Source organism: Schistocerca nitens, chromosome 4 (assembly GCF_023898315.1).
Source record: "Schistocerca nitens isolate TAMUIC-IGC-003100 chromosome 4, iqSchNite1.1, whole genome shotgun sequence".
NCBI lineage: Eukaryota > Metazoa > Arthropoda > Insecta > Orthoptera > Acrididae > Schistocerca > Schistocerca nitens.
Window position 1 is genome coordinate 122,890,151 of NC_064617.1, and position 26,594 is coordinate 122,916,744.

General features: G+C 38.1%; 1 protein-coding gene across 1 annotated transcript; it reads left to right on the forward strand.

Annotated features, from left to right (window-relative positions):
- The first annotated feature begins 24,983 nt into the window (after positions 1-24,983).
- LOC126252157 (uncharacterized) lies at positions 24,984-25,498 on the forward strand. Its single transcript, XM_049953026.1, has 2 exons — positions 24,984-25,074; positions 25,134-25,498. The coding sequence occupies exons 1-2, from the start codon at positions 24,984-24,986 to the stop codon at positions 25,496-25,498; spliced, it is 456 nt and encodes a 151-aa protein (XP_049808983.1).
- Positions 25,499-26,594: the final 1,096 nt, after the last annotated feature.

Sequence of the window (26,594 nt, forward strand, 5' to 3'; positions counted from 1 at the left end):
ATGTGACATTTGACTATCAAAAAGTAGGCCTACCAGTTATAGTGAGAATTTGCACTCGTGAATGTGATCGTGGTGACGTGTTGGATGAGAGTGTAGTGTGTTTTATCTGACTGACCAGAAACATGTCACATAAGGGTATGGACAGTGCAGACAATTTTTGTTCTGTCTGCGGTTATTTATTTATTTATTTATTTATTTAGCATCCAGTAGATCACACATGTGATATAGGATTTGTCATTTGATTACACGTAACACATAACAACACATACACATAATAAATTGACAAACATATACAAACAGCAAACAAATTACATACACATAGTACAATAGTAGTGTACAACAACATATTACCCAAGAAACAAAAGTACATGCTCACAATGAAAATTTTTAGATAATGAACTATGCCTTATACACAAAACTTGTTACGGATATACACAAAAATGTATTACGGATAGTTAACAGATTTTTCCTAAATTTCATAATTACAAAGTTGAAAACATCATAGGCTACAGGTTTCAATTCACAGTCTGAGACAGGTATTCATTTACACTGTAGAAGCATTTTTCCATCAAGTATTTTTTTACTTCATGCTTGAAATTATTTTTGCCTTTCAATTCTTTAATTTGAGATGGAAGTGCATTTAAAAGCTTTATTCCTAAGTGGCTAACATGTTTCTGACTTCTAGTTTTTGCTACATAGGGAATGTGGAAGTCTTTACAATGCCTTGTATTGTGATCATGGTAGCTTGAGTTGGTTTGGAGATCGCAGTTATTTTTACTTATCGTTTCCAGGCATTTGAAAATATATATTGATGGTATTGTAAGTATCTTTAGTTGTCTGAATAAGGGTCTACAGTGAGTTTGTGGTGGGCTGTGTGTCATGATACGAATGGCTCTTTTTTGCATAATAAAAATGTCATTTAGTCTTGACCTGGTTTTTCCCCAAAAACTTATGCCATAGCTTGCAACTGATTGGAAATAACTGAAATACACTGCTCTAATACATTCTTTGCTGCATACCTTGGATATTATTCTTAAGGCAAAACATGCTGAGCTAAGTTTCTGGGTAAGATACACACTGTGTTCATTCCAGTTTAAATCTTGGTCAATTCGCATTCCCAGAAACTTTGTAGTGCACTTGCAATCAAGAAAGAAATTTCATCCGATCATAAACAAAGCCTACATACTACTTGTATTCTAGTTGTGAAGTAGTAAATATGGACAAGAAGTGGGCACAATATATTTGTTATAATACACGTTCTGTGAACTTGAAAGACCAAGCATGCCATTTGCTGTTCCCATGATATGGAGAGAGCTGCCGATCATTCTACAAACTGATGTTTTGCTTGACTTCTCCAGTTAAATGCATATCCAGAAAAAGATGGACTGTCATTTATCCCAATATCCCTTCAGCTATTTGTCCTGTGACACATTCTGAAGAACTAACTATTCCACAATCTCCAGCAAGAGCAAGACCCAGACTAATTTGATGCCGATAGGCCAAATGCTGTTGTAGATTCATCTTCATCCATTGATCCTGAGTTCACAGTCATCTCATCATCTACTTGGCTTCTGATCACTCAATATGAATTAAATGATCTTGTGACAGACCTGGGCTTGCCAGAACATGGTGCAGAATTGCTAACATCAAGACTTGTGTAGTGGGGAGCTCCTGCTGAAGATGTTAAGGTATCAAAACACCTGGAAGATTATTTTTCAGTGGGAAATGATCTAGAGTATTGTAAAAATGTAACTGTTCTTATGAGTAAACTTAACATAGAACATAATGCCAATGACTCGTGTCTGTTCATAGATGCATCAAAACTAAGCCTGAAAGCTGTGTTAGTAAACAATGGAAATGTGTTGCCATCAATTCCAATCGGTTATGCAATACACTAGAAGAAGATGTATGTCAACAGTGAAACACTGATGAGAGCCATAAATTATAGTGAATACAACTGTGGTGACTTCAAACTTCTAGCCATACTTCTCAGCCTGCAGCTCAGCTACACAAGATATTGCTGTTTTCTGCCCGAGTAGGAGCAGTCTTTTGAACCAGGAAAAAACAAAATTCAACACATTCCTTTGATAGATTCCAACAGGGTTTTACTTCCTCTTTTACTTTTTAAACTAGGTTTAAGCAAGAACTTCATTTAAGAATAAATAAATAAATAAATAACTTCATTTAAGAATAAATAAATAAAAAAAGAGTATGAACAAAGACAGAGACACATTCAAATACATTCTGAGTAAATTTCCACACACTACTGAAATGAAAACCAGGGAAGCAATATTAATTGGATCAAAAACTCAAGAACTCCTCAATGGTGCTGAATTTGATGCACTGTTACAAGACAAGGAGGAGATGGCATGGGATTCTTTTCGAAATGTGGTCACAAATTCTTTGGGAAGCTTTTGGGCTCAGAACTGTGAGGACTTACTGGAGCACCTTATATCAACATACCAAGCAATGTGGGACGATACGTCTCTAAAACTACATATGTAACACACCCACATAGACTTCTTCACAGAAAGTTGTGGAGCAGCCATCGATGAAGAAGGGGAACATTTTCACCAAGAGATACCTACAATGGAAAAATGATATCAGGGTCATTGGAGCAAGTCTATGCTTGATGGTTATTGTTGGATGATCACTAGAATTGTTCCAGACCCACAGTACAACCAAAAGGCGCTGTTTGTAATATTCAGGTAAATCCTGTTTTTATCACAACCATTGTGTGTACTCTTTATTTCTCATTAGCACTAGACAACAATGACCCTTTACAGTCACCTTAAACTTGAACAATTCAGCATTTTTATTGTCATTTTAATATTCTGCAACCTTGATTTCATAAGAAAATTCAATTTTCGCTTCTGAGGAATGAAAAAGAGTTATTATTACATCCCTCATCAAATACTTTGGCTAAATGTCCATGTCTGCTTTATTGAAGTAAAAGGATGATAAAAGGTCACAAGATAAACGTTACTCAACGATTCCTCAGCTACAGTAACTGATCAAATCAACTGGAATACTGTGAGGGCAAGTGAAAAAATGAAGACAGTTGTTTAAAATAAAACATTTTTATTGATTAAACTACATTACAAGTATCTTCATTTTTCTACCCTTCAACCTCTATGCCCTTGGTCCACCCTGTGCCGAGCTTCCTAATTCCGTCTCAGGGAAAGCTATGTGGCATTGTGCACATCCATCAATGTACTGCCTCCATATGTTATCATCCGATAAAAATATGGATCGTGCAGGTGTTCCTTAATTGGACCAAAAAGGTGAAAAATCACTTGCAGTTACGTCAGGGCTATGGTGTGCACTTCAGCAGCCAAAAACCGTGATTTGGAATGCAGTGGATTGTTTTTCCAGCCATAATTTGGAATGCACTAGACTGTTTTTCCAGTTGTGTGAGGCTGGGCATTATCCTGAAATAAAAATGTACCATGTAATTTGACAAATGTGACAATGTAATGAAGCTTTCAACAGTTCTGATAATGGCCATTACTGGTTAATGATATGAAATATTTTCGGTGATTGTGTCAAAGAAAATATTAATTGTACACTGAAAAAGTCAATCACTGTCTTCACAATAAAGTGTTTGTTTCTTCTACAACTCATATGTGCTGCTTATGTCCAAAATCCAGAGGAGATTTGGCAATACTTTTGTCTGCTATAGAAAGACTTCATACAGCTAAACTCTCTTTCCTAAATTATTTTAAACTAATGTTCACACAATGTATACTGTTTAAACATAACTAAACACAGTTCATGTAAATGTAACAATATCTTGTCGTTGTTGTGGTCTTCAGTTCAAAGAATGGTTTGAAATTCTTCTCATAGCTAATCTATCCTGTGCAAACTTTTTCATGTCTGAATTACTGTTGAAACTTACATCCACAGGAACCTACATACTGTATTCACACATTGGTCTCCGTCTACAATGTTTACCCTTTCGCCCTCCATTACAAAACTGACTACTTGTTGATGCTCCAAGATGCATTGTATCAACTGATCACTTCTTTTAGTCAATTTGTGCCATATATTTTGCTTTCCCCCAATTCGATTCAGTACCTCCACATTATTCATTTAACCTACTCATCTAGTCTTCAGCATTCTTTTCTTTTAGAAAAACTTCTGTTCCCTTGTTGCTCGAACCATTTATAAACTGCTTTTCACCTGTGTGGAAAGCTACATCCCATACATGTACCCTCAGAAAAGATTTCCTAACACATGAGTCTATATTCAATGTTAAAAAGTTTCTCTTTTTCAGAAACGCTTTTCTTGTTGCTATTGGTCTGCATGTTATGTCCTCTCTGCCTTGGCTGTCATCAGTTATTTTACTGCTCAAATAGCAAAATTCACAGTGCCTCACTTATTATTATTACAGGATTAATTAATATAGAGATAAATTAATAAAACTTTTTACAGTATTCCTATTGTCTTCTGCCAAGCCTCTCTATTCAGTGCATCGTCCTAGCACACACTATGATGCTCCGTTACTTTGTTGATGTGATCATTCCAAGAACATCATGGTCTGCCAGGTTTGTGTCTGCCAGGTGGTTTACATTTAAAAATTTCCTTTGGCCATCGAAGATCTGGAATTCTTAAAATATGTCAATACCCCTTTAATGATTTTCTTTCAGTTCTATCAATCACTGTCTGTCTCATTTGCCCTCATTCTAGTTCTGATTTCATTATTAGTCCTCCCCCCCCCCCCCTTTCAATTCTTGATATTCTAGTGATCCTTCATGAACAATCCATTTCCACAGTTATTAGCCTTCTTTGAGGCCAGCATTCAAAATCCATAGTTCTGATCCGTAGCATAAGACAAATACCTATTCTTTTCTGATTGTCATTAGATATGTTCTTGTCCCACCAAAAAGAATTCACACAGCCTATCACTTTTCTGCTTTGTTGTATTCCGTATTTTACTTCTGTATTACCTAATCCATTTTTATCAGTATAAGCCCCTAGATATTTCAGTTTTTTTACCTGTTTAGCTGCTTTGTCACTGATGTGAACTTCAAATCTAGCGTCACTATTCACTACCAGATATCTGGTTTTGTTAGACTCATCTGTAGTCCCTGTTTGTCATTTTATTGATATAAACATCATACCATGAACCCAAGTTCATACTCATCTTGTGCTAGAATGGTTTGATCATCAAAAAACTTAACAAAAACACTGGTATATCATTAACAATGATTCCCATTCCTCCATGGCTGTTCTTTCATCTTAGGGGAACCACTTCTACATATTAATTGAACAAAACGGGTGACATACTACGACCTTGTCTCAGCCCTTTTGTGACATTAATAGGTTATTATAATGTTGACCCTCTTTCAGTCTGTATCTTCTTGCCTCTGTACATTTCAGTCTGTGAAAGATGGTCATCCTACAGAGTCATTAAGCTTTTGCTAAATATGCAGAGATAGTGTGTAACTCCTTCCTTATTGCTATAAATTTCTCCATTAGGCTGCTGTAAAATAAGGAGGTTATCTGTACAGGATCTTTTCTGTCTAACCCACTTTGCTCTTCCCCAATATGGTGCTCAACATTCTGCCTTATTTTCTCATGCATTATTTTGCCAAATAAATGGCTCAGCGAGCTGTTCATACTAATGCCTCTGTAGCAGTTAGTGCCTAGTCTATTTCACTTCTTGAAAATGGAAACCTTATATGACCTTTTCCACTCCAATGACCCATCCCTAATGATCTCAGTATTGATGTTACATTACATTCTAATCTATGTTCCTTCCTTCCTTTAATCTAACAGAATTTCAATCTGTTGAGAACAGTTGTTCATAAAGTGCTTTATTCTTTTCGTCAAATGGTGTCTCCCAGTTTTCAGTAATTCCGCAGGAATATTTCCAGGACTGGCCGATTGGCCATTCTTAATTTTAGCTAATGCGCTGCTCACTTCCTCTATCATAATGGTCATTTTTCAAATTGATGCTTGTCTTACCTTCCTCCTCTTTTGTGTATTGCAGTGTGCCTTCAGTTAGGAGGTCTTTATAATGCTTTTTCCATTCCCTTAAATGAATTAAGTTGTCTACTGTTTTGTCTACTGGTGTTTTCTTCACAACAGTAAATATCGTCCATACTTCTTTAGTTTGTGATCCAGCTACTAAACTCTCAAACTGAACGTATTTCAGTTCCTATGTGATGTTATTTTCTGTTTTAATTCTGTTTCTTAACTCCTGAGTCATTGTCTGGTAATTATATCTGGCTTGAGGTGTCTTAGTACATAATAGTCTTTTTTATAAATTTTTCTTTTCCTAAATCATCTTCCTAAGGTCACCCAACATCCATGGAGGATCCTGTTTGTCTACACCCAATACCTCTAGAGCAATTTTCCAAATTGCTGTTTAATATCCTCATACTCCCTTTTAGTGTTGTCGTCTTTGGCATTATTCTTAGTTCATACTCCAATCTTCAATGAAATAAATAATTTATGGTGAATTGCTTACAGAGAAAGAGCTTATATTGTGCCTGCTCCAGTTTCTCTTAATTGAACTGGATAGTTATATGTCCAAGTGTTGGTGGTTTTCTCCTAAACAGATTTGTCGTCTTTGATAAAACTAATTCTGTCAGCATGTACTGAATTAATTCAACCACATTGTTATGTCATTATCAATATTTATTTTTGTTGATGTTCATCTTACAGCCTCTTATCAAGACACTATTCATCTGTTCAACACCTCTTCCAAGTCATGTGCTGTCTCCGTCAGAAATACAATGTAGTGAGCAAACCTTAATCTTCAGATTTTCAAAGAGTGTATGAGAGCATTGTCAAAGGCTTTCTTTAAACCAAGAAATACTAAAACATAGGTTTGAATTTCTTCAACAGATCTTCTACCCAAGTTGTAGGGTCAGTACTGCCTCACGCGTTTTACATTTCTCTGGAACCTAAACTGATCTTCCCCAAGGTCGGTATCTATCACGAGTAGTTTTCTGAAGAACCTCTGTAATTCTGAGGAGTGTCATATAATCTAGCTCCTCTCTCTTCGACTGAGGTGTTTTAGTCTTGCGTCAAATTCTTCTTCCTGTAGGCCTAGTGTATCTCTCAACCCATCTACTACTTTTTTGCTTTTGATAATATTATCTATAAAATAACTACTGTATATCACCTACAATTTGAAGATACTTTGTGACAGTATGCCTTAATTGTGTTCATATAATAGTGTGAGAGAGAGGCGACTGGGTGGTAAGGAGGAGGTTGGGGCGGGGAGGGGGAGGGATAGTATGGTGGGGATGGTGGACAGTGAAGTGCTGCAGGTTAGGCGGAGGACAGGGGAGAGGTGGGGTGGGAGGGAGGTAGCGCTATTTCCATGTGCCCCCCTCCCCACTATAGAGTAAAGACAACAATATGATGGTATTGCCATTCTATACATTGTGTGCATCACACACTTCAAGATTACAACAAGTTATGGACTCAATGCCTTAGTGTGGTGAGCATATTTGAGTTTGATGATAAAAAGAACACAACACACCAGAATTGACAAAGATGATTACTTGACTTCTACAATAGCCAAGGAAGTGTAGGAGAAGTTTGAGAAGATACACTGCAGCAACAGCCTACACAACATCATATTCTGGATGAGGGACTAAATATGAAGAAAGAAGATGATATGCCTATGGATGACTATGTAATGGAGATACTGACTGCCAATAGATTAGGGGAGCAAGGGGGCTTCACTTTTGGCAACAAAACAGTTGCAGGCTTCATGCTTCTCAGGGTGCTTCTGGAGAAGATGAAGGCCTCATTAGAAGTTTAGAAAGAGACGAAGGCAGGTTGACCAATACATTGTCCTCAACAGATTAGAATTAGAAAAGAGTTGCCTGGAACCAGATTCCAAGTCCACAAAGAGCTGAAAAGAGCCAAAGCATATGCAACACAAGGTGGGGGTCAGAAACAAAACAGATTTGTCTGGAGCCTCTACAAACATCACAGGCAAAACAAAGAAGGTGAAAAAAACACATTCAGCAGAAACAGACTGTTTCTCCCATGGTGAAGTAATACAAGTTGCCAGGGAATGCCCACATATCCATGAAAAACTAGCTGCAGCTGCACTGAGAAGGTAGTATATTCCCAAGAAATCAGAATACAGAGTAACCAGGTGCAAGCTCAACAGTGCTAAAAATCAAAACTCACAAAGTGCAAGTACAAAGGAAGATGACAAAATTGTGTCTATGACAGTGAACAAAGATGAATGAGGTGCTAAATGAATTGGGTGGGTTCTGGATTCAGGAGTTGTTGTTGTTGTTGTGGTCTTCAGTCCTGAGACTGGTTTGATGCAGCTCTCCATGCTACTCTATCCTGTGCAAGCTTCTTCATCTCCCAGTACCTACTGCAACCTACATCCTTCTGAATCTGCTTAGTGTATGCATCTCTTGGTCTCCCCCTACGATTTTTACCCTCCACGCTGCCCTCCAGTACTAAATTGGTGATCCCTTGATGCCTCAGAACATGTCCTACCAACCGATCCCTTCTTCTGGTCAAGTTGTGCCACAAACTCCTCTTCTCCCCAATCCTATTCAGTACCTCCTCATTAGTTATGTGATCTACCCACCTAATCTTCAGCATTCTTCTGTAGCACCACATTTCGAAAGCTTCTATTCTCTTCTTGTCTAAACTATTTATCGTCCATGTTTCACTTCCATACATGGCTACACTCCATACAAATACTTTCAGAAAAGACTTCCTGACACTTAAATCTATACTCGATGTTAACAAATTTCTCTTCTTCAGAAACGCTTTCCTTGCCATTGCCAGTCTACATTTTATATCCTCTCTACTTCGACCATCATCAGTTATTTTGCTCCCCAAATAGCAAAACTCCTTTACTACTTTAAGTGTCTCATTTCCTAATCTAATACCCTCAACATCACCCGACTTAATTCGACTACATTCCATTATCCTCGTTTTGCTTTTGTTGATGTTCATCTTATATCCTCCCTTCAAGACACCATCCATTCCATTCAACTGCTCTTCCAAGTCCTTTGCTGTCTCTGACAGAATTACAATGTCATCGGCGAACCTCAAAGTTTTTATTTCTTCTCCATGGATTTTAATACCTACTCCGAATTTTTCTTTTGTTTCCTTTACTGCTTGCTCAATATACAGATTGAATAACATCGGGGAGAGGCTACAACCCTGTCTTACTCCCTTCCCAACCACTGCTTCCCTTTCATGTCCCTCGACTCTTATAACTGCCATCTGGTTTCTGTACAAATTGTAAATAGCCTTTCGCTCCCTGTATTTTACCCCTGCCACCTTTAGAATTTGAAAGAGAGTATTCCAGTCAACATTGTCAAAAGCTTTCTCTAAGTCTACAAATGCTAGAAACGTAGGTTTGCCTTTCCTTAATCTTTCTTCTAAGATAAGTCGTAAGGTCAGTATTGCCTCACGTGTCCCAGTATTTCTACGGAATCCAAACTGATCTTCCCCGAGGTCGGCTTCTACTAGTTTTTCCATTCGTCTGTAAAGAATTCGTGTTAGTATTTTGCAGCTGTGGCTTATTAAACTGATTGTTCGGTAATTTTCACATCTGTCAACACCTGCTTTCTTTGGGATTGGAATTATTATATTCTTCTTGAAGTCTGAGGGTATTTCGCCTGTTTCATACATCTTGCTCACCAGATGGTAGAGTTTTGTCAGGACTGGCTCTCCCAAGGCCGTCAGTAGTTCCAATGGAATGTTGTCTACTCCGGGGGCCTTGTTTCGACTCAGGTCTTTCAGTGCTCTGTCAAACTCTTCACGCAGTATCGTATCTCCCATTTCATCTTCATCTACATCCTCTTCCATTTCCATAATATTGTCCTCAAGTACATCGCCCTTGTATAGACCCTCTATATACTCCTTCCACCTTTCTGCTTTCCCTTCTTTGCTTAGAACTGGGTTACCATCTGAGCTCTTGATGTTCATACAAGTGGTTCTCTTATCTCCAAAGGTCTCTTTAATTTTCCTGTAGGCAGTATCTATCTTACCCCTAGTAAGATAAGCCTCTACATCCTTACATTTGTCCTCTAGCCATCCCTGCTTAGCCATTTTGCACTTCCTGTCGATCTCATTTTTGAGACGTTTGTATTCCTTTTTGCCTGCTTCATTTACTGCATTTTTATATTTTCTCCTTTCATCAATTAAATTCAATATTTCTTCTGTTACCCAAGGATTTCTACTAGCCCTCGTCTTTTTACCTACTTGATACTCTGCTGCCTTCACTACTTCATCCCTCAAAGCTACCCATTCTTCTTCTACTGTATTTCTTTCCCCCATTCCTGTCAATTGTTCCCTTATGCTCTCCCTGAAACTCTGTACAACCTCTGGTTCTTTCAGTTTATCCAGGTCCCATCTCCTTAAATTCCCACCTTTTTGCAGTTTCTTCAGTTTTAATCTACAGGTCATAACCAATAGATTGTGGTCAGAGTCCACATCTGCCCCTGGAAATGTCTTACAATTTAAAACCTGGTTCCTAAATCTCTGTCTTACCATTATATAATCAATCTGATACCTTTTAGTATCTCCAGGGTTCTTCCATGTATACAACCTTCTATCATGATTCTTAAACCAAGTGTTAGCTATGATTAAATTGTGCTCTGTGCAAAATTCTACCAGGCGGCTTCCTCTTTCATTTCTTAGCCCCAATCCATATTCACCTACTATGTTTCCTTCTCTCCCTTTTCCTACACTGGAATTCCAGTCACCCATAACTATTAAATTTTCATCTCCCTTCACAATCTGAATAATTTCTTTTATTTCATCATACATTTCCTCAATTTCTTCGTCATCTGCAGAGGTAGTTGGCATATAAACTTGTACTACTGTAGTAGGTGTGGGCTTCGTATCTATCTTGGCCACAATAATGCGTTCACTAAGCTGTTTGTAGTAGCTTACCCGCGTTCCTATTTTCCTATTCATTATTAAACCTACTCCTGCATTACCCCTATTTGACTTTGTGTTTATAACCCTGTAGTCACCTGACCAGAAGTCTTGTTCCTCCTGCCACCGAACTTCACTAATTCCCACTATATCTAACTTTAACCTATCCATTTCCCTTTTCAAATTTTCTAACCTACCTGCCCGATTAAGGGACCTGACATTCCACGCTCCGATCCGTAGAACGCCAGTTTTCTTTCTCCTGATAACGACATCCTCTTGAGTAGTCCCCGCCCGGAGATCCGAATGGGGGACTATTTTACCTCCGGAATATTTTACCCAAGAGGACGCCATCATCATTTATTTAATCATACAGTAAAGCTGCATGCCCTCGGGAAAAATTACGGCCGTAGTTTCCCCTTGCTTTCAGCCGTTCGCAGTACCAGCACAGCAAGGCCGTTTTGGTTATTGTTACAAGGCCAGATCAGTCAATCATCCAGACTGTTGCCCTTGCAGCTACTGAAAAGGCTGCTGCCCCTCTTCAGGAACCACACGTTTGTCTGGCCTCTCAACAGATACCCCTCCGTTATGGTTGTACCTACGGTACGGCTATCTGTATCGATGAGGCACGCAAGCCTCCCCACCAACGGCAAGGTCCATGGTTCATGGGGGGGATTCAGGAGCATCACGCCATATGACCAGTCACCAAGAGATACTATTGGACATAGAGATGGGTACTTTGGAGAAGTGAAACTGTGTGATGGGAAAGTTACTTAAGTGACTGGTATGGGAAGTGTTATCATGGGAGCAGTAAAATCATGTTGTGGTAAGTCAATCCAATTAACAGAAATGTTTCTGGTAAAAGAACTGGATGGGAACATGTTGACTGTCAAACAGAAGGACAAGAAAGGAATGCATATTAGATAAAAAATTATGATAGTGTGTCTATTAATGACAAGGAAGTGTTGAGAGGAAGATAATCAAACAGTGATATCTATTTAGTGCACTGCAAATATTAGAAAGTGAACACTAGTGCAGTGATGCCCCACAGTGACAAAAAAACATCAACAGTGGAAAATGAAGCAACAGCCAGATGGGCACAAGTTTCGTGTCACCAACGACTTGGACACAAAAAAGCTTTACTCAAAGTACGAGGGTCACTCCAAAAGAAATGCACACTATTTTTGTAAAAATACAGTTTTTATTCTGCATGTGTGAAAGTTTTACAGTGTGTAGATACATCCTTCCCGCTTGTTTTCAAACTTAGTTCAACCTGTTCCCGTGAGTGGTGCGGTCACAGCATGTCTTCAAGATGGCTGCTACACTTGACATTCGTCAGAAGCAACTGTCATAGAATTCCTGTGCTGTGAAAATGAGACAGTGGGAAACATCCACAAGAGGTCAAAAAAGGTGTATGGATATGCTGCTGTCGATCGCAATACAGTTAGTCGGTGGGCAAGCAGGTTACATGTCGAAAGCGGGCACGGCAATATTGAGGATTGTCCTCGCAGTAGCAGGCCTCGTACTGCACACACTCCAGACACTGTGCAGAGAGTTAATGAATTGGTGACTGTTGACAGACACATCACAGTGAACGAATTGTCACGCTACGTTGGGATAGGGGAAGGAAGTGTTTGCAGAATACTAAAAGTGTTGGCGTTAAAAAAGGTTTGTACCAGGTGGGTTCCCAGGATGTTGACAGTGGCTCACAAAGAAACAAGAAAAACAGTATGCAGAGAACTTTTGGAACAGTGCCAGAATGGTGGAGATGAATTTCTTGGAAGAATTGTGACAGGTGATGAAACATGGCTTCATCATTTTTCACCAGAGACGAAGAGGAAATCAATGGAATGGCTTCATGCAAATTCACCCAAGAAAAAAAAATTCAAAACCACACCTTCTGCTGGAAAAGTTATGACTACGGTGTTTTTCAATTCCGAAGGACTCTTGCTTGTGGACATCATGCCAAGTGGAACTACCATAAATTCTGATGCATATGTGACGGATGGACAACACTGAAACACCCGCCTTACAGTCCTGACCTGGTTCCATGTGATTATCATCTCTTTGGGAAACTGGAAGACTCTCTTTGTGGAACAAGGTTTGAAGATGATGACTCCCTTGTGCATGCTGCCAAACAGTGGTTCCAACAGGTTGGTCCAGAATTTTACCATGCGGGTATACAGGCGCTGGTTCCAAGATGGCATAAGACGGTTGAGAGGGACGAAAATTATGTGGAGAAATGAAAATATTGTTCCTAAAGGATGTATCTACACACTGTAAAACTTTCAAACATATAGAATAAAAGATGGATTTAAAAAAAAGAAAAATAGTGTGCATTTCTTTTGGAGTGACCCTCGTATATGGAGCTACTAAGTAGAAAGAAACATGTGAAGTGTGAGTGCAAGGAAAAATGAAAAAGACAGGCTTTCAGACCAAGCCAAACTACTGTTTTTAAAAAACTGTTCTACATAGTGATGCTGGTTGTATTAGACAGACCTCCTTGGGTGGAGCACATTATTACGCTACTTACCGGGATAGTCACCCTGGCTGTTTGGTAGTGAAAGTGCAAAAGTACCAAAGTGACATGTTTTGAATCTTTTGTGTAGTGTACATGACATGCACAGTATGAGACAGGGAGGAAAGTGCAAAGTTTGCAATGTGACTAAGTGCATCAATAACAAATTTGAAGATTTGTTCAAGGAATACGGCATATTACATTGTAAAAGCACAGTTTACTCTCCTCCATCCAGTGGAAAAGCTGAGCATTGGATCAGACACTTATATTCATTGTGAGGTGTCTACTATTCCAAGGGGTTTGCCCAACAACTTTTTGGGCGAAAGCTTTGATGTTGTCCTGCTACATCTGAAACAGATGCCCAACAAGATCCCTTGGTGGAAAAATTCTATATGAAGTCTAGAAGCAGAAAATACTTGATAAAGATTTGAAAATGCTCAATATGTTTCCAGAATGAGATTTTCACTCTGGAGTGGAGTTTGTACTGATATCAAACTTCCTCGCTGATTAAAACTCTGTGCCAGACTGAGACTTGAACTCGCGACCTTTGGCCTTTCATGGGAATGTACTTTACCAACTGAAACACCCAACCACAGCTCATGATCACTCCTCACAGCTGCTATACTTCTGCCTGTACCTCATCTCCTACCGTCTAAGCTTCACAGGAGCTTTCCTGTGAAACTTGCAAGCCGAGCACTCCTCGAAGAACAGATATTGCTTAACATGTTTGAGTGCAGAGCCTGGACAAGCATGATGACATCTGACACATTCAGGGAATGAGCAGAAAAACATGTTTATCTTGAAGTGGAAGCAAGATCAAAAGCATATTGTCTGCTGAGCCTAGGGCAGAGAAAAATCTTTTGAGAAGAGATGCCATCTTTGACAAGATAGTATTCCCCATGAAAGCCACGGGTAACAAAGAATTGTGTTTTCCAGGGAAGAAAACACAAAGCAGACTACAACAGCTGATTGACACAGCAATGAGGTAACAGAAGATGATGCCAGTACTGTGCAGTCGAGCTTCCTGGATTTATCAACAAATGGTAACACATCACTGAGGAATGCAGTCAATAGTTGTTCAAGAATATGGGGGCCAATCTGGGGTCAGAGAAGACAATTGATATGATACAGAAGATGGTGTAGTTACTAGCAGTGGAGATAGTGATGAGTGTGATATAGTATTAGAAAGTGAAATTTTCAGTGCGAATACCGAAGTAGGATTACAATGGTCTTTGTGCCATATGAAACTGAAAAAATTTGGCTTATGTCTCCTTGTGTGTTTTTTGGCTTGCATGTGTCAATTGAATCTGCCTGATCCAACATCAGCAGAAGACTAGCCTCAGCTCATAGGGACAAATAGCATACAGCCATGGACTCTGAGATGAGTTACCTTAAATACTACAATGGACGGCAACTTACTGACAGATCAAAAGCTAATCATGTTACAGGAAGTAAGTGGATATTTACAACAAATCAAAACAGAGAAGGTGATACTGAAGTAGAAATTCTGGATTATAGGCAGATATTTGGAGCAGATTATTGGAAATGCTACAGCCCACTGCTGTCATGAAGTAGGTTGTGGATTCTGATAGTAATAGCAGTATTAATGGAATGGAAAATCAAACACACTTACGTAAAAACTGCTTATCTGAATAGCCTCATAAGTGGCACTATGTCCATGAAGCAACCAAAATTGTTTAGAGTGGGGGAATAAAGTGTGTTTGTTGAATAAGAGTTTGTGTGGGATTCACTGGGCAGTTAAGGATTGGAATGATTTGCTCCATGATGATAAAGTTAGGTTTGGAACAATATGAAAAGGATCCTTGTGCATTCTTCTCTAGTAATTTGAACATTGGGATTTATGTTGACAGCATTGTTGTAATAAATGAGGAAGAAAGGATTGTAACACTCAAGAATGTTTTGAAATCTCACATTAACATTAAAGAAATAGTTGACATGTTTATTCTAGAACTTGAGGCTGAACAGTCTCAAGGACAGGTGAATTTAAACCAAACTAACTACATTCAACAGACACTAAGAGAATTATCACATGCCATCCATTGCTTGCTGCGTTTCAGATGCCTTATTGGGTTTATCATATTTTAGTTGCTTCCATATTATAATCTGCATGTTGTGACAGTATACCAGTTTAAGGCAAAGGCATAATAAGTTATAATTAAATGTTAGATAATGACATGCTGTCTGTAACAATTTACTATGCCTAGTATCAACAGTTTTAAAGCATTGCAGAATACACATTACATGTGGTCATGTGGTTAAATACCTGTTGTTATATTGCAGGAGGAAGTAAGTTAGATACCGAATATATGCAAATGCTTTTCTTCATCTTTGCATTTGTAACAGGTTCTGGGAGTTTCTTATTCATGTAACAGAATTATGTTCTGCAATATTCAATGTTATTTATATATAAGGGTCATTCGGGAAGTAAAGAACATTTTGTTTTGAAACATGACCATGTTCGCCCACCACCACTGCTGACTGACTCTTGGTACTCATCCACTTCAGTTTAGCAGCAGCATGATCCGATATGGTTGCTTACTGCTTGGCTGTACAACTTTAAAATGCCTGACAAAATTGACAATCCTCAACTGTATAAGAATATATGATATCATAAATGTGACAAATGAAATCACAACATCAAGGAATAGGTCTGTCAAGCACATAAGAAATTATGTTATAAAAACACTTATTAGTTTTATTAGTTAGATATTGTATTAAACATAAGATAGATTCATATGAATTCAGCATAGAAAATATTTTTGTAAAGATATTATATAGTTGTTAAAATGTATCCTGACAAATCCTCTATCACAAATGTGATCATTGGGATGATAATAAATAAATAAATAAATAAATAAATAAAAGTGTGAGGTGTGCAGTGTTATCCGCCTTTTAAACACACAAAAAGTCTGGTCCATCAAACTTTGTAGGCAGATAACTGAGGTTTACGATAATGTGATGAACAAAGCTTCAGTTTGGAAGTGGTGTATCATGTTTAATGGCAGACAGAAGAATGCTCAGGCCTGCCCTCAGGCATGACACAGATTCTAAGCAAGGACTGCAACAAAAATCCAAGAAGATAGGCATTTCACAATTAGTGGACTGCACTTATTTTTTCTGGACATTTCAAGAACTGTGGTCTGTGATTCTGTTAGTGCAGATCTGGGATATAAAAAAGTGTGTGCCAGGTGGGTTCCTCGAATTTTGTCAGATGATCACAAACCCATATGAATGACAACTGCACTGAAATTTCTAAGTCGCTATGAAAAGGATGATAGTGAATTTTTTAATCACACTGTCACTAGTGATGAGACTTGGACATCACGTTTCACCAGTGGCAGATACCGAAAAACCTCAAGGAGCGGGCACTAAAGATATTTTGAGCTACCTTTTCTTTTACCATAATGAAAAATAATCAAGTCCCAAGCAAAGTTTAAGAAAATCTTATTTAAACTGATTATACCCATATACAAGACAATGCCATCTTATGATATAAAAAGGTTACAATTGTGGTTCTCTTCCTTACATAATGAATTCTATGTGCCTATACTTCCTGGAAAATTTGTTAATTGCATCATTAATAGGACAATGTCAGGGTGAGTGTTCAACAGATCTAAACCATTAAGTTGATCCTCCTTCATTGTCGATCTCAGCCATATCTTGTACGCTGTAATGTCAAAACTCTTCTACTGTAGCAATAGATGCAGGAAGACAGCAGATATTTTGTACAGCATGTGCAAAGTAGGATAGTCAGATCTGGGACAAACTGATAACGTTTGCATAACAGAATCACAATCATTGAGGACATTTATGCTGTTTTGCTTGTATGGAAGAATATCTCCCATTAGTCTCTTTTTCATCACAAAGAGTGATTCTTCTTCAAAGAACGGTAGTTCAAAAAAATGGTTCAAATGGCTCTGAGCACTATGGGACTTAACTGTTGTGGTCATCAGTCCCCTAGAACTTAGAACTACTTAAACCTAACTAACCTAAGGACATCACACACATCCATGCCCGAGGCAGGATTCGAACCTGCGACCGTAGCGGACACGCGGCTCCAGACTGTAGCGCCCAGAACCGCACGGCCACTCCGGCCGGCCCAACGGTAGTTCAGTTAAGCACTAATTCAATTTATGTGCCAGGTCATTACCATCATGTTTCAGTAGTTGTGAGGGCAAAAATATGTCTAATTTTAAATGATAAATATTTTCTTCAGCAAAACATTCTCTCATGTCAGTCGTAACATGGTCCAGTGTTGGAATAAAAACAGTTCTTTTCCAGAATTTCATAGCATAATCATTACTGGTACAATCACAGTTTTCCCTGTGTCTTTGTCTGCCCTTAAGGAGAGGAACACTCACCTCCATGTCTAACTCTTCTCTAACTGCCTTCACTCCTTCAATAATATGAGCAAAGTGGCTATTAGCATTAGCTCTCATGCCATCGTACACCTTGAGTGTCGAATCTAATTTTGCTTTTGCCATTGTGATGCCCACACTAGGGTCTTGTAAGGTTTTGCTGACTGGATATGTTATGCTCATAATGTCACTCAGTGTAAACAGAGTGATAATAAACTCACAGTTAGAGAGAGAGCTCAAAGGAGAATATTGGCTTTGGCAGCCACTCTTCTATCCCTGCAATGCCATATTTCTTTAAGAACTTTGCAAACTGTTCCGAGATCAGCTGTGAATTGAATAACAGCATCATGTCGCTCAATCCATCTTGTTTGAAAATGTGACTGCAGCGAGTGTTCTAAATGACTCTTCAATGTTGCGAGCCGCTTGCTAGATGCTGTAAAGAACAATACTACTCCTTTAGTAGTACCAAGTGAGTTTCTCACACTTGTAACTTTGCAACTGCAAGAGACAGCGAGGTTAACCTGATGACTTTGACACGATGCTACTTGCATGTTGATAGATTTCTTTTTTATTGTAGCCAGAGCTCCTTCCAATTCTGATGTATTAACCAAGCAACCATCACAGCCTATACCCACACAGTTCTCCAGTGACAGATAAAAGGCTTCCCATTCTCCTTACAATCGTAGTACGTAATACTGCACCAGTAATGCTATGCTCTTCATCTTGACTCTCTTGAGGTTCATCATCAGTGTTCCCATTACAATCATTGTCTTTATGGACAACGAAACCCAAAAATCTTTTGTGTAATTTGCTCAGTTGTTTTGAGAACATTCGCTGCCAGAATGTGCACTTCCAGAGTTTTATGGAGTGTGAGCAAATACCCACTGTGAAAGTGACAAGCCAATATGTACCTTATGGGGTATAATATAAGGGCAAGTTTTCAATGGTGACCTCATCCAGCAATTTAAGTGTGGGGAAATGTTATTGTGGATTCCGTTCCTTTCTAGAGCATTCATTTGGGGGCCTATACAATAATAATGCGTTTTTATGAATCTTGTCGAAATTCACTATTACCGGAGATATATGCATCAATAGTATTAACAGTTAGGTATGGGAAACTAATGTTACGTTATTAGTAAAAATATTGTTATTAGTCTTGTAACAATAATATTACTTAGAAATTTGAATTACTATTATTAATACTTCACAATCAACTGATCATTCTCACTCTTGACTAATATTCACACTTGCACTTGCTACAACTAGGACTTTTTACTTATTCATTCTTCAGTCCTAACATTTCTGATTCTTAATGTAAACTAACTTCCTATTCAGCGAATAGTCCTTATTTATAACACTATGTATTGAAGGTTGTCTGTATAAGAAAACAGTAGAATATTCGTAACTTTTCTCAAACAAATGCCAGACAGAATAACGTATCCAGATCACTAAAATGGTATCCCGTAGGTATGTGTTAGCTATCTATGTGCCAGACAGAAATGTATAAAATACGTGATATGGATGCACTTTTGCTACATAGGGAACCACAACTACTCGATAACTCAAATCAGCCAAATCAATTGATGAAAGAAACAAACGAATAGTGTGCAGGATGACTAGTCCAGGTGACAATGTGGACGGCCCCGCAAGGGGAGGGGTTGGGCGGGGGGGGCATGCACCACCTATATGTATCCGCAACTACATTTCACATCAGAAACAAAATGCCAATCAGTGGAATGACATCATTTGCAACCCCCCCCCCCCCCCCCCCCCAACAGAAAAATTATGGCTGTGGTGTTTCGGGATCGGATGGGTGTACTGCTCATCAACTATATGCCTACAGGTGAGACCATAAATACAGCTGCCTACTATCAGGCGCTTCAACGATTTCACCGTGCCATTAAAAACAAGCAGCAAAGAATGCTAACCAGTGGAGTCATCCTCCTCTGCGATAATGTACATCCCCACACAGTGGAAGTGACACAGGGTTTCTTTAGCAGAAAATGTTTCAACATCTGCAATACTGCCCAGACTTATCCCCAAGTGATTATCACATGTTCCCCAAATTGGAAGGTTTTTTGAATGGTCAGTGCTATCGAAGTGATGATGAACTTAAAGACGCCATTAATCAGTGGCTCAACAACATGGCAGCAACTGATTATGCAGAAGGCACAGAAAAGCTGGTAAAACAGTATGACAAGTGTGTAAATTTGAACAGTGACTATGTAGAAAAGTAGCTTGGGCATCAAACTGTATGAAAAATACAGTTCCGTAAACCGGGTATACTTTGGCCACCATGGTTACTGTGACCACTCAAGCACGAAAAGTTTTACATCTCTCTGCTGGCTCTTAGTTGCATCTTTTGTGAATACTCTTTGGTGGAAAAGTTCCATCAATATACGCTCGATGTTGCAAATGTAGTGCCGATTTTCTTATGCAGCAGTTGGCGAACCTGTTGAGACTTGAAGTTGTTCACGAAAAAGTGCGTTTAAAGTTAGTTGTGCAAAATCCACCAACATTGCATTACAGCAAAGCCATTGGTGTTTTAAACTATATCAAGTACTTTGCTCGATTAATTCTCATAACAGACCACTGATTATTATTATTATTATTATCTTTACTTTCTCAGACGTTAAGTCTGGTTAGGAATGGAGTGACGCGGACCTTTATCAAGCGTCACTTCCTTTTTGCTGTACGGTATATGTTATATTGCATTTAGGAACTTTCGGGTGATTGAACATGTATCAATAATTACGGATTTCTGTAATTGTATATATATGTTTGGATGTAGCTGTATTGCATTGATGTATTGGTGGATATTGTGTGGTATGACTCCTGTAGTTGATAGTATAATTGGTATGATGTCAACTTTATCCTGATGCCACATGTCTTTGACTTCCTCAGCCAGTTGGATGTATTTTTCAATTTTTTCTCCTGTTTTCTTTTGTATATTTGTTGTATTGGGTATGGATATTTCGATTAGTTGTGTTAATTTCTTCTTTTTATTGGTGAGTATGATGTCAGGTTTGTTATGTGGCGTTGTTTTATCTGTTATAATGGTTCTGTTCCAGTATAATTTGTATTCATCATTCTCCAGTACATTTTGTGGTGCATACTTGTATGTAGGAACGTGTTGTTTTATAAGTTTATGTTGTAAGGCAAGCTGTTGATGTATTATTTTTGCGACATTGTCATGTCTTCTGGGGTATTCTGTATTTGCTAGTATTGTACATCCGCTTGTGATGTGATCTACTGTTTCTATTTGTTGTTTACAAAGTCTGCATTTATCTGTTGTGGTATTGGGATCTTTAATAATATGCTTGCTGAAATACCTGGTGTTTATTGTTTGATCCTGTATTGCAATCATGAATCCTTCTGTCTCACTGTATATATTGCCTTTTCTTAGCCATGTGTTGGATGCGTCTTGATCGATGTGTGGCTGTGTTAGATGATATGGGTGCTTGCCATGAAGTGTTTTCTTTTTCCAATTTGCTTTCTTCGTATCTGTTGATGTTATGTGATCTAAAGGGTTGTAGAAGTGGTTATGAAATTGCAGTGGTGTAGTCGATGTATTTATATGAGTGATTGCCTTGTGTATTTTGGTAGTTTCTGCTCGTTCTAGAAAGAATTTTCTTAAATTGTCTACCTGTCCATAATGTAGGTTTTTTATGTCGATAAATCCCCTTCCTCCTTCCTTTCTGCTTAATGTGAATCTTTCTGTTGCTGAATGTATGTGATGTATTCTATATTTGTGGCATTGTGATCGTGTAAGTGTATTGAGTGCTTCTAGGTCTGTGTTACTCCATTTCACTACTCCAAATGAGTAGGTCAATATTGGTATGGCATAAGTATTTATAGCTTTTGTCTTGTTTCTTGCTGTCAGTTCTGTTTTCAGTATTTTTGTTAGTCTTTGTCTATATTTTTCTTTTAGTTCTTCTTTAATATTTGTATTATCTATTCCTATTTTTTGCCTGTATCCTAGATATTTATAGGCATCCGTTTTTTCCATCGCTTCTATGCAGTCGCTGTTATCCAATATGTAATCTTCTTGTTTAGTGTGTTTTCCCTTGACTATGCTATTTTTCTTACATTTGTCTGTTCCAAAAGCCATACTTATATCATTGCTGAATCCTTCTGTTATCTTTAGTAATTGGTTGAGTTGTTGATTGGTTGCTGCCAGTAGTTTTAGATCATCCATGTATAGCAAATGTGTGATTTTGAGTGGGTATGTTCCAGTAATATTGTATCCATAATTTGTATTGTTTAGCATGTTGGATAGTGGGTTCAGAGCAAGGCAGAACCAGAAAGGACTTAATGAGTCTCCTTGGTATATTCCACGCTTAATCTGTATTGGCTGTGATGTGATATTATTAGAGTTTGTTTGGATATTAAGTGTGGTTTTCCAGTTTTTCATAACTATGTTTAGGAACTGCATCAATTTAGGATCTACTTTGTATATTTCCAATATCTGTAGTAACCATGAGTGGGGTTATTATTATTATTATTATTATTTTCATATGTATAGATCAACCAGTGTATTACTTTTTCTGAGGTCATGTGTGTGACATCTCTGTTTTGGGTTTACTTTGACTGCCGGTCAGTTTTACCCCAGGCTTACAGATACACTCTTGTCATTGTGTTCTTATGCTTCTATTGTTCTCTTACACAGATACAATATGTCAAGAAGTCATAGAAAGGTGCCTGGTACTAGATAGTGTAACACTTACAGCGAATAAGACATGCAGACTTCATTAAACGAAATTAAAAGTGGCACAATTTCAATGAATGCAGCATCAAAGAAATACAATATTGCAAAAGGAACACTATATAATAAAGTGCATTCAAAACATGAAAGTAAATATGGAAGACCAAGTGTATTAACAAATGAAGAAGGAGAAACATTTGTTCATTATGCTTTGACAGTTAGTGAACAGGGTTTTCCTTTTGATGTGCAAGGCTCGCAATAGTTGGGAAAGCTATATTTAGATACAAGAGGAAAAAAAGTATCTCAGTTTGGTCCAACCAATACACCTGGTGTTGAGTGGGCCTGCAGTTTTATGAAGCATCATAAGGATCTCTTATTCTATCGGAAATGCCAAAACTTGAAGACTTCAAATGCAGAAATTACTGTAAGTTCACTTCAAGACTATTATGATCATCTGAAAGTCTCATTAACAGTAAGAAATTCCACTGATACGATACCACCTTGTAGAATCTTCAATTATGACGAGACAAACTTATGCGACAATCCAGGAGTGAAGAAATGTCTTTTTAAGCATGGTGTTAAGTATGCAGAATGTGTGAAGGACTCTACAAAGTCAAGTGTGTCAGTTATGTTTTGTGGATTGGCATCAGGGCACAGTCTTCCACCTTACGTGATGTACAAAGCTGAACACATGGGACTGTTGGACAGAACGTAGACCAAAATTTGCTGGTCTGATGCAAACATATTTTGTGACTGGTTTCAAAATTTATTCATCCCACATGTAAGAAAGTTTGACCGTCAAGTTGCTCTCATAGGTGACAATCTTTCCAGTCATTTCTCACCACAGGTGTTACAACTAGCAAAGGATCACAACATTGTCTTCATATGACTTCCCAAGAATGCAACACATTTGTGTCAACTACTAGATGTAGCATTTTATAATCCTATGAAGAAGTACTGAAGGCAGATCCTTGACACATGGAAACAAAGGCAAAGGAGGAAGTCACAAGCAGTCACTAAGGAGAGCTTTCCCAAGTTTTTGAAAATTATGAGAGAGTCTGTGATCTTTCATACATGCCCCCAATCTGAGAAACTTAAACATCACATCAGTTAAAAAATAGTCATGATAATCACATTAGAATCTGAAAATTGGTCAAAGTATACCCAGTTTCCAGTTCTGTTTAAGTACATAAAGTAAAAATGTATGTAGAAAAAAATGTTCTTAACTTTCCAAATGACGCTCATATAACATCTTGATCTCTCAGTAATGAGTTCCTTTCATTTTTGTGACTTCAGTGTGATAAAAAATTGTCACAATTTCTGAGAGTGTGGTTAAGCAGGAATCTAAGATTACAGCTTAACCCGTTCGCACATGTTGATGCGTTCATGCACCATGTAGCATTGTTTCCAATCCTTACTCCTTAGAAACAAATGTATGTAGATATTGCTTCCTGCTCTTGTCTCAGTACAGCAAAGATATGGTACTGCTTGTTCAGCATTTTTGTATTGATGAATTGTTTTAGTGTGTGAACCTGTTCAGGGATCAAACTGTTAGTTGGTTATGCACAATCCTCTGGCTGTAAGTGCTACTGAAATTTAGTTGGTGTGCTAATGCACCACTGGTCACACAAAATAGCAACATTTGGTTTCTATACAAACTGTAAATAGCCTTTCGCTCCCTATATTTTACCCCTGCCACCTTCAGAATTTTAAAGAGAGTATTCCAGTCAACATTGTCAAAAGCTTTCTCTAAGTCTACAAATGCTAGAAACGTAGGCTTGCCTTTCCTTAATCTAGCTTCTAAGATAAGCCGTAGGGTCAGTATTGCCTCATGTGTTCCAATATTTCTAAGGAATCCAAACTGATCTTCCCTGAGGTCGGCTTCTACTAGTTTTTCCATTCGTCTGTAAAGAATTTGCGTTAGTATTTTGCAGCCGTGACTTATTAAACTGATAGTTCAGTAATTTTCACATCTGTCAACACCTGCTTTCTTTGGGAAGTCTGAGGGTATTTCGCCTGTCTCATACATCTTGCTCACCAGATGGTAGAGTTTTGTCAGGACTGGCTCTCCCAAGGCCGTCAGTAGTTCTAATGGAATGTTGTCTACTCCCGGGGCCTTGTTTCGACTCAGGTCTTTCAGTGCTGCCTGAAAGAAATGAAATAGAAGATCTCTAAACTTGGTTACTTATTCCAGGGACCTAATCATGTTCAGAGACTTCTGACTCCACTGAATGTATCTGAATTATTTTTTAGTGAAGATTTTATTGCACACATCATGAAACAAAGCGTTTTTATATCCACTGCTAAAAGGTAGAATGGACTTTGAATTATCTTCGAAGAACTGAAGGCGCTATTCATTATATTGATGGTTAGCGAGTATGACATCCTACCTCAAAAATGAATGTACTGGCAAAAAAGTGATGATACATTAAACTATGCTATATCAGAGTAAATGAGATGAAACCATTTGAAGATATGATGCATAACATGCATCAAAATGACAAATGACAATACTAAGCTAGAGAAGAATGACAGACACTCAAAAATACGGCCTTACTTAGACTACTTTAGAAACTGTTTTCTTGAATGTGTTGTGTGGGAGAAATAAAGCAGTGTAGATGAAGCTGTGATACCATTCTTTCGATAGTATGGTTTCAAGCAATTCATTATGGGCAACCTACATGTTTTGGATATGAAGAATTGTGCAATACCTTCAGACTAGGTTATCTTGTAAGGTTGGAGGTTTATCAGGAATCAAATGGAGCACAAAATAAATACAAAGAAGATCATGGTGTGGGAGGGGGAGTCGTTGAATCTCTGCTGGAGGATGATTTTGGCGACACTTCGTCCCACTATTTGTTTGCAGACAACTACTTTATGTCCCTGAAAATAGTTGATAAATTTGCTGAAAATGGTATTTGTATTAGTGGGTCCATTAAGGAACAACAGAACTGGAAACTGCCCACTAAAAATTGTAGCTGCAATGAAGAAGAATCACAGATACTCTTATGAAATGGGGTGTGATGAAAATGCTTGTTGCTGGCATGACAACTCTGTACCCATGGCAGTGTCAAGCTATGAAGGTGTAAATCCCACTTGCAAGATTAAAAGATATTCTGCTGCATTGAAAATCTTACAATTGCAATATGGATGGCACAGATAGGACGGACAAAAATGTCAGTGGAGGTTAGATCTAGCAACTCAAAATTCATAGCTATTGTAGAGACATCCTGGGAATGAAGAAATGGATCTTCTCGCATTTAGAAGAACTGTAGAAAGAGATCTCTTACTAAAATATGGGAAACAAAAATGTAAGTGAGGACCAAATGTCACTCCAGTTACTAGTCAAGTCTCTTTGGAAGTTTGTTTTGATGAACAAAGACATTTTATTGTTCCTCAAACAACAGGAACAAGATGTTCTCTCTGTAAATCACACACAGATCAGATGGACAAAATGCAATGTAGCCTTACATGAAAAATGTTTCTATTCCTTTCACTCTAGAAAATACAATGTGTGATATTCCATATGCTTGGTGGAGCATTGCTGCATCAGCTCATATTTTGTAATGTATGTATAGAAAATAATGTAAATCAGGGTGTTCTATCCTAGAAAAATGAATCATTTTTCTCACAAAAAATTTCTGAGCAGTAATGGGCTATTGTGAATTGTTGTGAGTAGAATGAGCAGCAACAATTGTCTGTCACAATATGGCTGTTTATTTTCAAATATGTTGTTGTTTCCAATGATGAGGTTAGGCAGGAACCTAAGAATACAGCTTAAAATGCTGTGAGTAAAACAAGGGGCAATCATGTTTGTCACTTACATTGCTTTTTTCATGGGTTTGATTAGGTAGGACCCTAAAAGTACAACTTAAACAGCTGTTTTGCTTGTCACAAATATTCAGCTGTGATGAATCCTTAACACCACTTTTGCAAATTAGACAAAGATTGCATGTGGAGTGATGGACGTCTTGTGACCACTTTCCGAACTGAGGCAATTTTTAATCGCTTGTTTCTATGCATTGTTAGTGTGTGTTTATCTGCAATACATTTATTAATAGTGACAATGTGTGTGTTACAGTTCAACCACCTGTCCTCATCCACATCT